Source organism: Leptodactylus fuscus, chromosome 2 (assembly GCF_031893055.1).
Source record: "Leptodactylus fuscus isolate aLepFus1 chromosome 2, aLepFus1.hap2, whole genome shotgun sequence".
Taxonomy (NCBI): Eukaryota; Metazoa; Chordata; class Amphibia; order Anura; family Leptodactylidae; genus Leptodactylus; species Leptodactylus fuscus.
This window is the reverse complement of record NC_134266.1, coordinates 155247778-155264030: the sequence shown is the minus strand read 5'-3', so window position 1 is coordinate 155264030 and position 16253 is coordinate 155247778. Positions and strand designations below refer to the sequence as shown.

General features: G+C 41.7%; 1 protein-coding gene across 2 annotated transcripts in view; it reads right to left on the bottom strand.

The window, feature by feature from the left end:
• Window positions 1–837: 837 nt before the first annotated feature.
• GTF2I (general transcription factor IIi) overlaps window positions 838–16253 on the bottom strand; it is a 63620-nt gene continuing 48204 nt past the window's right edge. The window contains exons 24-33 of one of the 2 annotated variants that reach the window (XM_075264874.1): window positions 12989–13172; window positions 12859–12911; window positions 12403–12480; window positions 11955–12038; window positions 9776–9959; window positions 7665–7693; window positions 6567–6608; window positions 5156–5197; window positions 4172–4236; window positions 838–1866 (exon numbers count right to left, since the gene is read on the bottom strand). In XM_075264874.1, the coding sequence (XP_075120975.1) occupies window positions 4187–4236; window positions 5156–5197; window positions 6567–6608; window positions 7665–7693; window positions 9776–9959; window positions 11955–12038; window positions 12403–12480; window positions 12859–12911; window positions 12989–13172 (746 nt within the window). In that variant the 3' untranslated portion in view covers window positions 838–1866; window positions 4172–4186. Of the gene's footprint in view, window positions 1871–4171; window positions 4237–5155; window positions 5198–6566; window positions 6609–7664; window positions 7694–9775; window positions 9960–11954; window positions 12039–12402; window positions 12481–12858; window positions 12912–12988; window positions 13173–16253 lie in introns of both variants that reach the window. The other variant, XM_075264875.1, reaches the window with a different exon arrangement.

Sequence of the window (16253 nt, the reverse complement as noted above, 5' to 3'; positions counted from 1 at the left end):
ATCACTTGTACTGAGTGTGGATTTCAGTAATGTTTATATACCACGAGCTGAACTTCTTATTGTCCCACTGACGTCTCGCTGTCTCAATACAGGTGATGTTCAGGGGACTCAGGTATCGGAGCCTGCAGTTCTGATTTTGAATATTAAAAAAATGGATAACCCCTTTAGAATCTCTGGAGTTCGATGGTATTAATTTAAGGTGGTGCTTGGGGATTATTGATTTAAGGGCACATTATTAATTATTATTTCAGTCACACCATTTACTTAAGGAAGTACACAGGGGTTTTGCTAATTTAAGGAGGCACACATGGGCATTATTAAATTAAAGATGCACATGGGGTATTGTTCCCACAAAATTTTTACTATATATAGGTTATAGAATTGCAGGTAGCAGCAAGATGGGAACTTTGTGTAGGTGAGGAAAATGTGGGTTGGCTGCCTGGAAAAGTGAGAAGCCAAAGATGTCTGTGTTGCAAACTTTACAGAAACAAGTCACATCTGGAAGAAGTGGTCATGGCAGTCTGGTTCAGATGGAAGGGGGAAATGTAAAGGAATACAGTCAGGACCACCTGTAAGTCACAAAATGTATTCAGTTCAATGGACTGTAGAGCTGTATCTGCCACTATATGGTTACTGTATGGTGGTAATACTGGTAGACTTGGGTTGGGAGCCCACTTGGATGTGCTTTTACCCTGAATGACTCACAGAAAAGCGCTGTTTTTTATTAGTGTCATTGTATAAAACTAGAATAAAATGTAGCTGCACCAAGAAAAAGCCAAGACCATGGAACAAAATCAGAAAGTCTCATGTTTTAAAAAACTATTTATTGGTTGTAGTGTTATACATTACATAGGATGAGTCTCGGTAAAGTACATTTAAATGCAGGAGTGGAAGGCAAATTGCAGAAATTTAATATCACATATTGTATCCAAAAGTACCCCAAATGCTACCCCTGTCAGAGTAAAGGTTAATATTAGCTTTAGACTAAGGCCCCACATTGCAGCTTTTTTTGTTGCAGATATTGCTGCAGTTTTTGAGCCAAACCCAGGAGTGGATTGAGCAGAATGTATGAGAGCTTCCTATATATTTCCCATTCCTTCTGTAGCCATTCTTGGCTTTGGCTCAAAAAACTGTATCAAAATCTGCAGCAAAAAAAAAAAGCTGTGTTTCAGCGACTTGGGCCTCAGCCTTAAAGACTGGGTCTACTGTGGCCTAAATAACTGACTTTGCACAAATCAGCTATACAGCAGTGGTTCCAGGGAATTGCCACGCTGCTATTACTTGAATAGGAGAAGCTGTAGACACTACCCATTCATTACTATAACTTTGGGCACTATGGAGGCTACCAAGAAAACTGTTGGGTGTCGGCTGCTGATATATATCAGATCCTGATGACTGTTTATCAGTATTAAGAATCCTATTTAAAGCTGAAGTCCCACACGGCGTAAAAATTGCAGCAAAAACCACAGCATTGTTCAGTCACTACAAAGTGGATGGGGTTCTAGCAAATCCCAGTCACACATTGCAGAAAAATACCCGCAGTGAAAATGCTGCTGCTTCCTGTACTCACTGTATAGCATTCACTTTGTATAATCACTGCATAGCGCTCATTGAGGAGAAAACAAGAGCATTTATAAACCACTTCTATCTTTCTGACAGCCGGAGATTGCAGGAACTTTATGTAGGTTGCTAAGTGGTTAAAACAGTATTTCCATTATATTCAATTATGTCATATTAACATAATCAAAGACAATAAGTAAAATATGAAGAAGACATGCAGAGTATTTTATTATTTTCTGTAAACAGTCTATCTTCTATTGTTCACATTCACTTCTATCTTGGCATTGCATGTTCACACTGGATTATCTTCCTACAAAATAAAAGCAAAACAATGTCAAATATTCTTTAATTTACTCAAATTGAGGGAAATTAGATTTTTCAAAGTAGATTATAATACCCAGTCACAGCACTGACACATTTCTCCGCTCTTGGGGAAATAACAGACATTGTAAATGTGTACTATGGCACTATGCAACCAGTGCCATGTTTAATAAGGGAGAAAGCCCTGGCAAAGAAACAAAAAATTATCCACAGTACCATACTGCCACTACAATGTATGGTAGGTATATTAGGGCACAACCTATTCAGGCTCTCAATGCTGTACTGTACATTGGCGTAAAGGAGTCCCCCACACCAACGGAGGATCCCCTTCACCCACATACCTGCAACTATGGGTGTAACTGCTAACCACCAAGATGCTCTCCAGGTCTAGTATCACACTGCCCAAATATCATGCCAATATACGCCCATCTATTATTACATACACTGTCATCCTGTGTATATGTTATAATATAAAGGCCTCTTTCTCAAATCAAAAGCAGACATTAACAAATATACCATACTTAGATTCCCCACCCCCAAACGGTCAAAACAAAGAAGGGCCATGAACTATAACAATTCCATCACTCCATCGCTGGTGAGTGTCTTCTCCGCATCTATCATATAAGTCCCAATCAGAAATCAGTATAACCCCCCTTTTTTATTTAATTATACAAGTACCTGGATGTTTACTGGTCTATGGGTAGATATTATACACTAAACAGACATTGTCAGTATACACTCACTGGCCACTTTATTAGGTACACCATGCTAGTAACGGGTTGGACCCCCTTTTGCCTTCAGAACTGCCTCAATTCTTCGTGACATAGATACAACAAGGTGCTGGAAGCATTCCTCAGAGATTTTGGTCCATATTGACATGATGGCATCACACAGTTGCCGCAGATTTGTCGGCTGCACATCCATGATGCGAATCTCCCGTTCCACCACATCCCAAAGATGCTCTATTGGATTGAGATCTGGTGACTGTGGAGGCCATTGGAGTACAGTGAACTCATTCTCATGTTCAAGAAACCAGTCTGAGATGATTCTAGCTTTATGACATGGCGCATTATCCTGCTGAAAGTAGCCATCAGATGTTGGGTACATTGTGGTCATAAAGGGATGGACATGGTCAGCAACAATACTCAGGTAGGCTTTGGCGTTGCAACGATGCTCAATTGGTACCAAGGGTCCCAAAGAGTGCCAAGAAAATATTCCCCACACCATGACACCACCACCAGCCTGAACCATTGATACAAGGCAGGATGGATCCATGCTTTCATGTTGTTGACGCCAAATTCTGACCCTACCATCCGAATGTCGCAGCAGAAATCGAGACTCATCAGACCAGGCAACATTTTTCCAATCTTCAATTGTCCAATTTCGATGAGCTTGTGCAAATTGTAGCCTCAGTTTCCTGTTCTTAGCTGAAAGGAGTGGCACCCGGTGTGGTCTTCTGCTGCTGTAGCCCATCTGCCTCAAAGTTCGACGTACTGTGCGTTCAGAGATGCTCTACTGGCTACCTTGGTTGTAACGGGTGGCTATTTGAGTCACCGTTGCCTTTCTATCAGCTCGAACCAGTCTGGCCATTCTCCTCTGACCTCTGGCATCAACAACGCATTTCCGCCCACAGAACTGCCGCTCACTGGATGTTTTTTCTTTTTCGGACCATTCTCTGTAAACCCTAGAGATGGTTGTGCGTGAAAATCCCAGTAGATCAGCAGTTTCTGAAATACTCAGACCAGCCCTTCTGGCACCAACAACCATGCAACGTTCAAAGGCACTCAAATCACCTTTCTTCCCCATACTGATGCTCAGTTTGAACTGCAGGAGATTGTCTTGACCATGTCTACATGCCTAAATGCACTGAGTTGCTGCCATGTGATTGGCTGATTAGAAATTAAGTGTTAATGAGCAGTTGGACAGGTGTACCTAATAAAGTGGCCGGTGAGTGCATACTAGGAATAGATATAGTTTTTTAACCTGTGGGATTTGATGACATTTTATATGTAATTATAAATGCAGTTTATTAATTGGCTTATCATATGACAATGGCTCCAATAAGGAACTGAAATGTTACTGCTTTTGTTCGTTATGGATGACAATTAAATTGGATGCTGCCTGCATATTGTATATCATTTGTAAAAGAAAACAAGGTCTATCAGGAACATGAGTCTCTCATCCAGTTCTAGTGAACCCCCTTTGTGACAGAATACTGCATTATGTCACTGTATAACCTGACTATGGATTGGAGTAACTACACCCTTCTTACATAGTAATACAGATCTACATTACCTGGAAACCTTCACCACTTTGCATCAGGCTCCTGTTTTATATTGGATTCATCATTTAGGTCTGTTAAAAAGAAGACAAAAACCATCCAAGTAATCTGTAGTATATAAAGTACTGTACAGCGGGCTGCAAAAGTATTCATACCCCTTGAACTTTTTCAAATTTTGTCACCTAAAAACTACAAAGTTAAATGTATTTTATTGAGATTTTAATTGATAGACCAACACAAAGTTGCAGATAATTGTAAAGTGGAAGGTAAATGATACATTTAAATTTGTGGTTATAAGGTATCAAAATGTGTAAAAGTTCTAAGGGGTATGAATACTTTTACAAGCCACTGTATGTCTTTCACGATTCTCAACAAAGAGAAATGTAAAAAAAACTTTAAAATCCTGTCATTGAACAGGGAAGGGGTTTACATGGTATTAGTATATGTTCTGTTGTGGGCTGTTTTCTGGAACCATTATATTGATGACCTACCCTTAGCACAGATCATCAATTTCACATTGGTGGGGGTCTAACAACCAGCACCCACACCGATATGCTGTCTGAAGACGGTGCAGCGTTCTGACAAGTGCTGTAGTCTCAACATTGGCTATGAAGCACAGTGCCGTATGTTGTAGTGTTTGTGATTGGTATTGCAGCTGAATCCAACTCATTTGAATGGGGTTGAGCTGCAGGATGTTCACGTGACCAAAATGTCACTAGCCCATGTAGAGGAGGAAGTGGTGCTTGAGCAAGCTCTTTGGCCTCTGATCATGTGGGTCCTGGGGGTCAGAGCCCCATCAAGATGACATTGCTGACCTATTCTAAGGACAGGTTCTAAATTTTACAGTCCAGAAAACCTCTTTCAATTCTATTAAATGTTTAGTTTTGATTAATCTGGCGATTAATGAATGAATGCGATATCCTGGATTTCCTCTCCTAAGGTGCGCCAGTATCAATAAATCTCCTGCAGTGTTAGTAGGTAAAAATTAAATACCTTCCAAAGCTGGTTCGGCTGTAAGAATTGTGTCAGATTTACCTGCAAATAAAAAGTATTATACTGCGTAAGTAGAAAGTTCACTTTGCTACTGATTTCTTCTGGGATATAATGCATGTGGTTTCAAGGATTCAGGGGAATTGTAATGTTGCTGACCCTACTTATTTCCAAATCATAATGCAATATGACAAAAGTCACTCCATATAACATCTAGATCACATACAGGTAAAACCAGTTAAGTGTTCTCCCTATAACCTGCAATTTCCAGAGATGGGTATTTGTTCAACTCTACTCAAAGGAGAATTGTTAGTCTATAACACGGGTGTCAAACACAAGGCCCGCAGGCATAATGTCTGGAAGTCCAGGGTTACTGAGGATACTTTATGTTTGTCCTCCTGATTGAGCCTCAAACATCTCTGTGTCAACACCAGAATACCCTCCAGGAGGCAACTGCTTGGTTTCCTTCTTAATGGGTCACATAGAACTTGAAAATCTTTAGACAGTTAATAATGCACTAAAAAATGACACATTACTACAGTGTGGTATTGGTATGTGTATTTGCACAAAGGTGTTGGGAAACCTACATATTACATCTACAGCGGCTTTTATGATATCCCAATTGGCATTGTACTTGGTGATGTAAGGTTTGCATGTAGCTGTTCAACCATGGAAACCTATGAAGCTCCCTGAGCACTTTTTGTGCTGATTTTATTGCCAGAGGTTGTGTGGAACTCTGCCATTACTATAGAGTCAGAAACTTAGATGTACAATGTGTCATAACACTCACGACCCCTTTCTGTAACTTCATGGCTGAGTTGCTGTGGAACCTTCCAATTATTAGTAATGCCACCCACAATTGATGGTGGAATATTTAGGAATATGATATTGCAATAATTATTAACAAGCCATTATGTCATAAATGTTAGGAAAGACAGACTGTACAGCTAACTGTGGGATGTTACACACCTATAGCCAAGTAAATGAATGAAACAACTAAATTCAACAATTAAAAGGTTCGTCCCGATACTTTTCTACATTTAGGGCCCCTTCACACGGCGTAAGCACGCAGCTCATTTAGACACGTATACACGTGTCCAAGCGCAGCACTTCAAAACAGAGCCCATTGATTTCAATGGGAAGCGCGCGTATATCGGCATATAAGCGCGCTTCCCATTGAAATCAATGGGCTCTGTTTTGAAGCGCCATGCTTGGACACGTGTATACGTGTCTAAATGAGCGGCGCGCGTACGCCGTGTGAAGGGGCCCTTAGTGTATGGTGATAAAAACTCTTGATTGTTTTTTAATATTTTGCATTCTAAGAATTAAAGAGATTAGAAAATCTAGAACACCTGTAAAAATCTGATTTTCTTTTCTATAATAGGGTCTTGAAATACAAACACAGATTTTTTACCGCATTCTGTAGATGGTCCAGACTCAGTTTCATCTGTTACTTCTGCAATGCAAATATAAACCAACATAATCACTACACAATAATCTGAAACATCACTGTACATGGAAATGAAAATGGACAGGTAGAAGGAAGTTCATGAAGTCCGTTTCCTAGAAAATATTTCTAGACCAAGTATACATGCTAGAGTAGAGGACAAACGAATATAAAAATAAAATAAAAGACCTGCATATACATATTGTAGCACTAATTCTTTTAACCAAGGATAAGAAAGTCAGAACACATGGAAGATGGCAAGTAAAGATGTACACGCTATTATTTATGTGGTGGGGTATTTATTTGTTGGGGTAGAGGAAGGATATCTTAGGGTGCATTAACACGGAGGAAAATGGCGCTGAATTTGGTGTGGAATCCGTGTCAGATTCAGTGCTGAAAAAAAAAAGCAGAAAAAGGAACCCATTGAAGTCAATGGGAGGCTTTTTTTTTCAGCGCTGAAATTCCACACCAAATTTCTCACCATTTTCCTCCATGTGAATGCACTCTTAATGTGCTTTCTCTTGAGTTTAGGATTGGTGGCATTGATTGTGTTTGACACCTACTAGAAAATGACTGTAGACTGTATTCATCAGCGCCATCTGCTTACTATATCTGCATTTATGTTATATTGACTCCTGTAAATATAAAACAAGCCATAAAATTGTAAAATAGTCTCTCAATAGATTCACAATTGCAAAGAATCGGTTATTCAAGAAGGCCTTCAAAAGAGCAATCCTTTACAGAATATTTGTTTTCTTTTATGATGCCTGCATTTGATCTCCAGCATACCTCAAACACACTCAACGGTACTGATCCGAAAACCAAGAGACAAAAAAGAAACCCTTCCTCTACCCACCAATTTCAGTTTAAAAACAAGGACACCTCTTCGTATGTATCTATTTCAGTGGGCTGCCTGTCCGTTATTCTGGTCCTTCGCCAGACTAGAAAAAAAGACAGCCACCACTAGTGTGAACCTACCGTTAATTATTTTTCCTTAAAAGAAAATGCACAGAAAAGATAAAAACCTTTTCTGATTAAGTCTTTCAATCTCAAACATATACTTACGGTTGTTAAGAACTAGCCCAGGAAGAGGCCTGTAAAATACATAAAGTTCAGTAAAACATATTGAAATGTAATCCTAGAACCAAGAGAGATATATAATGTTAGTGACATACCCATCTGAATGTGGTGCCTGTTATAGCAGGTGAGCTCACACACAATATGAACTATGTCTTAGTTACTGTATAGTAAATACATTAAACATGATAGCAAAGCATTTTAATGCAATCCAACACAGTCTATGTCTGCATACAGCTCACAGTGCCATGCAAAATATTGGCCACCCCTGGTCAAAATGACTGTTATTGTGAACAGTTAAGCAAGTTGAAGATGAAAAGATCTTTAAAGAGGACATTTCACCATTTTGCCCACAGGCAGTTCTATATACTGCCGGAAAGCTGACAGTGCGCTGAGTTCAGTGCACTGTCGGCTTTCTCGATCTGTGCCCGGTGTGAAGAGCTTACGGTCCCGGTACCGTAGCTCTTCTATGGTCAGAAGGGCGTTTCTGACTGTTAACCAGAGACGTCCTTCTTCACAGCACAGCCAATCGCGCTGCGCTGTGAGAGCCGGGAGGAACGCCCCCCTCCCTCCCTGATAATGCTCGTCTATGGACGAGCTTTATAAGCAGAGGGAGGGTGTGTTCCTCCCCGCTCCACAGCACAGCGCGATTGGCTGTGCTGTGAAGAAGGACGTCTCTGGTTAACAGTCAGAAACGCCCTTCTGACCATAGAAGAGCTACGGTACCGGGACCGTAAGCTCTTCACACCGGGCACAGATCGAGAAAGCCGACAGTGCGCTGAACTCAGCGCACTGTCAGCTTTCCGGCAGTATATAGAACTGCCTGTGGGCAAGATGGTGAAAGGTCCTCTTTAAAAGGCATAAAGTTAAAGATTAAACACACTTGTCTATAATTTAAGCAATATCAGTGTATTACTATGTTTGAGTAAAATTTTAGAGTGGAAAAGAGAAAGAAGTACTTTGCAAAAGTTTGGGAACCCTTGTAGATTTGTGTACTCAGATAACTTTGACCGAGGTCTCAGACCTTCATTAGCCAGTTAGCGTTATGGCTTGTTCACTAACATTGTTAGGAAAGGCCAAGTGATGTAAATTTTACTGCTTTATTAATACCCAGCCTCACCTAACCAAAAAACAGCAGCCATGGGTCCGTCTAAGTAGCTGCCTAGCACTCTGAAAATGAACATGGTGGAGGCCCACAAAGCAGGAGAAGGCTATAAGAAGATAGTGAAGCATTTTATAGTTGCCCTTTCCTCAATTCAAAGTGTAATTAAGAAATGGCAGATACAGGAACAGTGGAGGTCAAGATAAGGTCTGAAAGACCAAGAAAAATGCTGCGTCCGGCACACAGACTTTGCCGGCGGCCAGCTGCTTAACCCCCTGCATTCCGGCTGCCTCCATTCATTCCTATGGGTGCGTGCTATTCGAAACGGGAGTTTTGAATAGTACTAGCTCATCTCTAATCCTAAACATAAGTCAAAATCCACCATAGAGTACTGAAAAAGGTGCAAGCTGAGGTTTGATCATGGCCCTCACGGAGCCCTGATCTGAACATCATTAAGAGTCTGTGGTTAGACATCAAAAGATCAGTGCATGCAAGACAACCCAGGAATCTCACAGAACTGGAGAACTTTTCCAAGGAAGAATGGCTGAAAATCCCTCCAACAAGAATTGAAAGACTCTTGGCTGACTACACAAGGCTTTTACAAGCAGTGATATTGCCAAAGGGGTGCTACTAGTTACTACCCTTCCAGGGTGCCCAAATTTTGTATCGGGCCATTTAAATTTTTTATTATTTTGAAAATGTAAAATATGAAAATAATTTTTTTTCCAAAAATACATTGGGACTCTGTCATCTATAATGTTATGCCTTTCGAAGATTATTTTATCTTCAACCTGATTAACTGTTCCCAAACTTTTGCATGCCACTGTACTGTCCTCAGGGTGCTGTTGCATCATTGTGAGTCTTTGCAGATTTCCACCTGACTTTTTTGTAATGCACATTATATTAGTAATACATTAAAATACTGTCAAATAACACCCAGGCTAAATTGTATTACAGGTTTTTGAATGTGATAGCCTAATGTTAGGCCATTTCTTACCTTATTACTGTAAATTTTATAAACTGTGCTGAATCCAGGATTCTGCGCATTGAACTTATTTCTAGATAACTGGGGGCTTTAAATGAAACCCCTGGTGGCATCCCATCGACTACAACACATCCTGGGTTAGCAGTTATTTTTCTAAAGGGAACTTTTACTGGGAAGTTCATACCAATTGCTTCTCCTAAAAAACAGCATTGGTACATGAAGACAGGAATAGCGGTTGTTTTTTTCAGCATTGAAAATATTAAATGATTTAACATGATACATGCACTTTATAAAGTCCATCTTGTTCAACCAATTATTATGGATGGTTTATTCAGAAGTAGATAAATCAAACTCATATGATGTATCAATGATCTCTAGATCAATAAGCCATGTTAAAAAAAAAAACACTAAATACTAATAGTCCACTGCCGGAGAGTAGGAGATTCTGTGTGTCACAAAGTGGGACTTCTGTGGGAAACCTCTCAGATGGAGGAAGAAGAAAGCCGGAGAAAAAGGGGAAAGTGAAGTCAGTAAATGAGGAAGTCTTCCTTCATACTTCCCTCCAAAACGACTGGAGAATGTGACAGCTCCAGAAAATGTGGGGTGTATTTGATTGCACTGCCAACATGTTGTTGGGGAGGAGGGCATGAAGTTTGGTATGGCTCACATACATTGAGTCAAAACTCTTCACAGAATGGGTAAAATACAAATGGGGGGAATAGAGTGTCGCCCCATTTGAGCTGGTTGGTTCTCTAGAAGCCCAAGTGGCAAGGCTCAATGGCATCCATTAGCCCTTTGACAAAATGAAAAGCACAAAAAACACCCTTCACAAACTACTGAAAAAATGTCACATCATCACTGCTGGGTGGTTGGGTGCTACAATACCGAGAAAAGCAGATATGGTTGAAGAGAAAGGTGTAACGTATCAAAGAGTTTCTGTGTAACCTTTGCGGTTGGGACCACGTTAGATGCACAGAAACCCCTACGGGACTGTCTGTCCTCTCCTCACTGTCTTGTGTCTAGCTGTAAAGTAACTGGCTGAAGCAGGAGCCTCCCTAATCTACCCTGTTTGCATGACAAAGAGATTATTAAAAAAAAACCTACCCTTTCACCTAAGCCCTGCCCCTACGACATTCATCAGCTACACATGGAGAACATCATCTGAAGAGTAACCGCTTTTTTTTCTCTTTCAGAAACATGCTGACATTCCTGTAGACTCAACTGGGGGGTTTTGGGGGAAGATTTTTCCTGTTTCTTTTCAGCTACCAAGTTTCACAGCGTGAAGGATTCATCCAGGATGCTAGTTTTTCTTCCTCATTTTTAGGATAGGCCAAAAATATGTGATTGGTAGAGGAAGGGTACAGATGTGCTTCCAGCCACTGTACTATACACAAGACAGGGTGGGAAGCAGAAAGTTCCAGCCCTTCGATAGCAGCTGACACCTTTGACCTCAGGCCTGTGTTTTATATAGTACAGGCATTAGAAGTGGCCCAGCTGACCAGCAGTGCGGGCCAACAGTCCAGGCCGCAAAATTCGGAACATGTCCTATTCCTGTCTGGTTTTGTGGTCGTGCTTCAGACCGTTGAATAAAGCCCAGCGGTCAGCACACAATCATGTGCAATGGGCCTAAAGGTGGCTATACATAGCCGGATGTCTCACTGATAAGGAATATCTGTGAGATATCTTTCTATGCTGTGAAGGGGTTACAAATTACCTTTAAAAGTCAAACAACATAAAGAGATTTATTATGGTGGCTTGTCGGGTCTCTTTTTAAACTCCAGTTGTGACAATTTGTTGTCAGTGTCACTGTTGTTTTTGTGCCACCGTCGCTAGTTTCATAACAGCAAAGGTGGCATATGACTTGTGCTATATTTAATATAATTTATGCCAGATTACTTGTAACGGGCATAGATTTCAGCACAGGCGCATGGCCAGTGGAAGAGCTGCCTCATTTATGATGAGACGTGTGTCATAAATGAAGCTCTTCTATCAGGTTAGGGAATATGAAGACTTGTGTTGAATATGCCAGTCTCCATAAATACGCACTGGTGACTGTCGTCAAAATAACATTACTGTTTGTGCTGCTCTATAATCTTTGCTTATGAATCCAGAAAAAGGGTTACACATAATGTATAAGAGGTATTTATTGGGTAAATTTCTAGATATTTCAATATCATTGCTCACTGCTTACCAAATTTCCGACTAAACAATTCATTAACCTGTTCCCTCAGCTGTCGTGCTTTGTCCACTTTTATTGTTTTTTCAGCGTCCAAATCTATAAAATAACATGACGAGACAGAAAAAAGAATGGTGAATTTTCTTCAAACAGGACTAGGCAGACTACAGTGCAAGCAAATAGATAAAATTTTAAAAATCTCATCCACATTCTGGTAAATTTTCCTATGAAATCTACAGCAACCCATTCTGGAGCAGATTTGTTAAGAATTTTCACTGCAGATTTCACATATTGAGTGTAGCACAGGGGACAATGTGCAATGTAACGCTTGCGCGCTTCGCTGTAGATTTACTGCAGTTTCACAGTGAGGTCAGCAGCAGGAAAATTTCCGATTTTTTAGTATTTACCCTAATCCAACTCTCTTCTGAGTAATGGCTTACAACAAGGAGTATATGTCACATACCTGGTACAGTTACTTGGATGATATTGAGATCCTCAACACCGGAGGCAGTGAACAATTTATTATGTTCCTGTATTCTTTCTTGAAGCAATAACAAGAAGGTTTTTTTTTAGTCAACTTCAACTTCTATTTGATAATTTATACATGAAAAGCAATATTGTTTTAACCTGATCTGATCCATCACTCTCTGAGCCCAGGACAATAGATATTTAGCTCAAAGACTATTGCCTACACTGATACATTGTAGCAATTGTTGTGAACAGGACTCAGTCGGGACACAAACATGTAATTGTACAATTTGTCACCAGTACACAGCAGAGTAACCCAATCAGGATTGATATATTGGGTTCTGAAGACAGACTCTCTTTAATGGGGCCAGTTGAACATGCAGAGAAGAATGTTCTTCAAGATACAATCAGTACTACACTCACATGTGTGGCTTGCTAATGTAATACTTACTTTGTGGGTACTGAAGAGATGTGTCTTTTGCTGCAGCCTCAAACAATTCAGGTCTGAAAATATAATCCCAATTATAGTATACATGCCATATTATCGTTGTATATAGTGAATGAAGTATAGACTATCTCACTTTTTAATAATAAATTTAATCTTCGCTCGGTTTCTGAGAATTTTCTCCAGTCTAGGAATGCCAAAAGTGGAAGGTCTTCGGAATGGAACTCCCTCAGGAAGGCCTTCCACATAAAAGTCTTCTGGGTAGGATTCAAACAATGCAAATGGCACCTTAAATGCTTCTTTCATACCTAAAGCCTCCCCTAAATTAAAAGAAATGACATGTGAAGAATTGTTTTTACAGATAAGAAAGTTTTCCATATATTAAAGGGGTTGTCCAGAGAATATTATTCCCTTACATGGTCCAGAGGAATTCGTTTGATGGAGTCCGACCCCTCTCCTTCCCCAATTTCACAAGTAATTAATTACCAGTGAGATTGTGGGAGGAGTGGGTAGAGAGACCTGGGGAGCTGTGTGTTACCTCCGATCACAGGACCCGAGGGTTGTGATGTCGCCGGAACCATTGGGTCCATCAACAGCATTTTGCAAGAGCAAATAAGTGAATATATACTCCCCGGACAACCCCTTTAAATTCTTTAGGGGCAGAAATAAATGTTTTCATACACATACTGCTACATTTACAAGATTTCACCACCTACATTAACGCTAGTTCTAGCATCTTTTTTTTTCAACTGTAATTTTTATTGAGTTTTTAAACATTTAAAACAGTACAAACAAAGATCAAGGCAAATAAAAGCCAAGAACATGAGGGAAAGGCTACACAGCCAAACCCCAAGGAGAGTAAAACCAGAAAATGGCATGCCGCACAGCAGCAAAATAACAAAAGGGGGAGGACGACAGACAGACAGAAACAGGAGGAAAAAGTGGGGGAGAGAAGTAGGGAAGAAGGTCCAAGATCAAAGGCCACGTAGTGCACAGTAAGCATCCCAGGGAAACCAGATAGATTGGAAGTTGTCCAGGGTGTTGTTAAGGCTAGCAGTTAGGAACTCAAGGCTCCTCACATCCTTGATATGTGCCAGGAGTTTAATGTCTGAGGGAGGGTTCCCGCTCCTCCAATGTCTAGCAATAAGCGTTTTTGCAGCTGTACAGAGGTATAGGAAGAGTCTGGAAGTCTTGCTACCTAGGTGCCTGGGGGGGAGGTTCAGTAAATACAGGAGGGGATCTAAAGGGACCCCCTGCCCAAAAAGGGCATCTGTCAGGGCTTTCTCCTCCCCCCAGAAACCCAGGACAAGACCAAAAAATATGAAATAATGTACCCACCGCGGCATTGCAATGCCAGCATCTTGACGGAAGTGTAGGATTCAGAGCATGAAGAAGAGCTGGGGTATGATACCAGTGCATCAAGAATTTATATTGCGTTTCCCTAAAAGAAATGCACTGGGATTATTTTTGAGCACGAGACCAGACAATCTGCCACTGTTCCTGAGAAATGGGGGTACCCAATGCCTCCTCCCATTCGGCCATATATCGATGCCGAATAGGAGAACCAATCGTCTGAGAAACAAGAAGCTGGTAAACGGAGGAGGTGCCAGCACGGCAAATCTTTTCAAATAGTGTAGGGGGAGAGACTTTAGAGGAGCCATGGAGAGAGCGGACAAAGTGAACCACCTGAGAGTAATGGAGCCATTCAGTCTGAGGAAGACCCGAGCTAGCCACTAAATAGTCAAAGAGCCTGAGCTCTAACGTCACAGGGTCAACCATATCAGCAATCTGAAAAAGGCCTGCCGAGGACCACACTCGAACCATGGTGGGGGAAAGGCTGTCGGGTAAGAGAGGGTTGTACAGAACGGATACCATAGACGAGCGCAAGGACGCTAGAGAGAATGTAGCATTACACGTAGACTATATTGAGCGAGTAAAGCGAATGGGGCCAAGTAGATAGGGGGAGGGAGGAGTGGGGGGAGAACCAAACTATAGGAAAGCATTGGGGTGCATGGGGGCCAGCCAGAGCTTTTCCACCTCCACCCACTTGGTGTACGCCGGGGCGGAGGCCCAAAACAGGATACAGCGTAGATGGGTCGCCCCGTAATAATGTAGAAGATCTGGCACGACCAAACCCCCAGACTCCCTCCCGGACAACATAACCGATCGAGGGATACGATGACGTCTGGCTTGCCATATGAATCTAAAGATAGCTTTTTGTAAAACCCGAAGCTCGTTTTGCAGAACCGCAATGGGGAGCATCTCGAAATAGTATAGTAATTTTAGAAGAAGGGTCATTTTAACTGCCACTAACCAGTAGGGAGATTGGTAGGGGCTGCCATTTATCTAAGAGAGTTCTTAAGTCGTGAAACAGCCGTGGGTAGCTTGCCGAATAAAGGGTATGATAAGAAGAAGAAATCTGAATCCCTAGATAGCGAATGGAAGACTTTCGCCACTGGAAGTCGAAATTGGAACGAAGAAGTGTAAGTTCATCACGTGGGATTTTGAGAGGGAATACCTCGGTCTTTGAGGGGTTTACCTTATACCCCGAGAAGTCGACATACGTCGTCAGAAGACGCATAAGATTGGGGAGAGTAGTGTGGGGTAAGGAGAGGGTAAGGAGAACATCGTCTGCAAAATGAGAGACTATTCCGAACTTATATTCCTTTAACATCAGGGCGAAAATCAAAGGGGAAAGGGGACACCCCTGGTGAGTACCATTCTGGATGGAGAAAGGGGGGGGGGAGGCATGGGGAAGGCTGATTGCTGCCGAGGGATGGGAATAGAGGGCCCGGATAGCCGCCAAAAAAGGCCCTGAGAACCAGAAGGCCTTCAGGGTTTCCTGCATAAATGACCAATTAAGGCAGTCACAGGCCTTTTCGGCGTCTAGGCTCAAAGAAGTGCCGGGATAGAGTGATGGTTGGCTACCTCCACCAAGTCCACAGCTCTTCTAGTATTGTCGCAACCTTGACGACAGGGTACGAAGTCGACCTGGTCCTTGTGGACAAGGAGAGGGAGCCAAGCATTAAGTCTGTTCGCCAGAAGCTTGGTGAAGAGCTTTAAGTCAGTATTCAATAAGGCGATCGGGAGATAGAACAGTGCTGGGGATCTTTACCCGGCTTAGGGATCAGTGTAAGGAGGGAGCCGGACATTGAAGGAGGAATTGGGGAACCCGAGAGAAAAGAATTAAAGAGAGTCAGGAGATGGCTAGAAAGCTCGTTCTGAAAGGCTTTATAATAGTAGTAAGTAAATCCGTCAGGACCTGGGGATTTGCCATTGGGGAGGTCCTTCAGAACATCTGCCAACTCCTCGGGTGAAATAAGGGAGTTCAGGGAAGCTAAAGAGGAGGAGGAAAGGCGAGGGAGGTGACAATCCGTGAGGTAGTCAGTCAGTCTAGACTG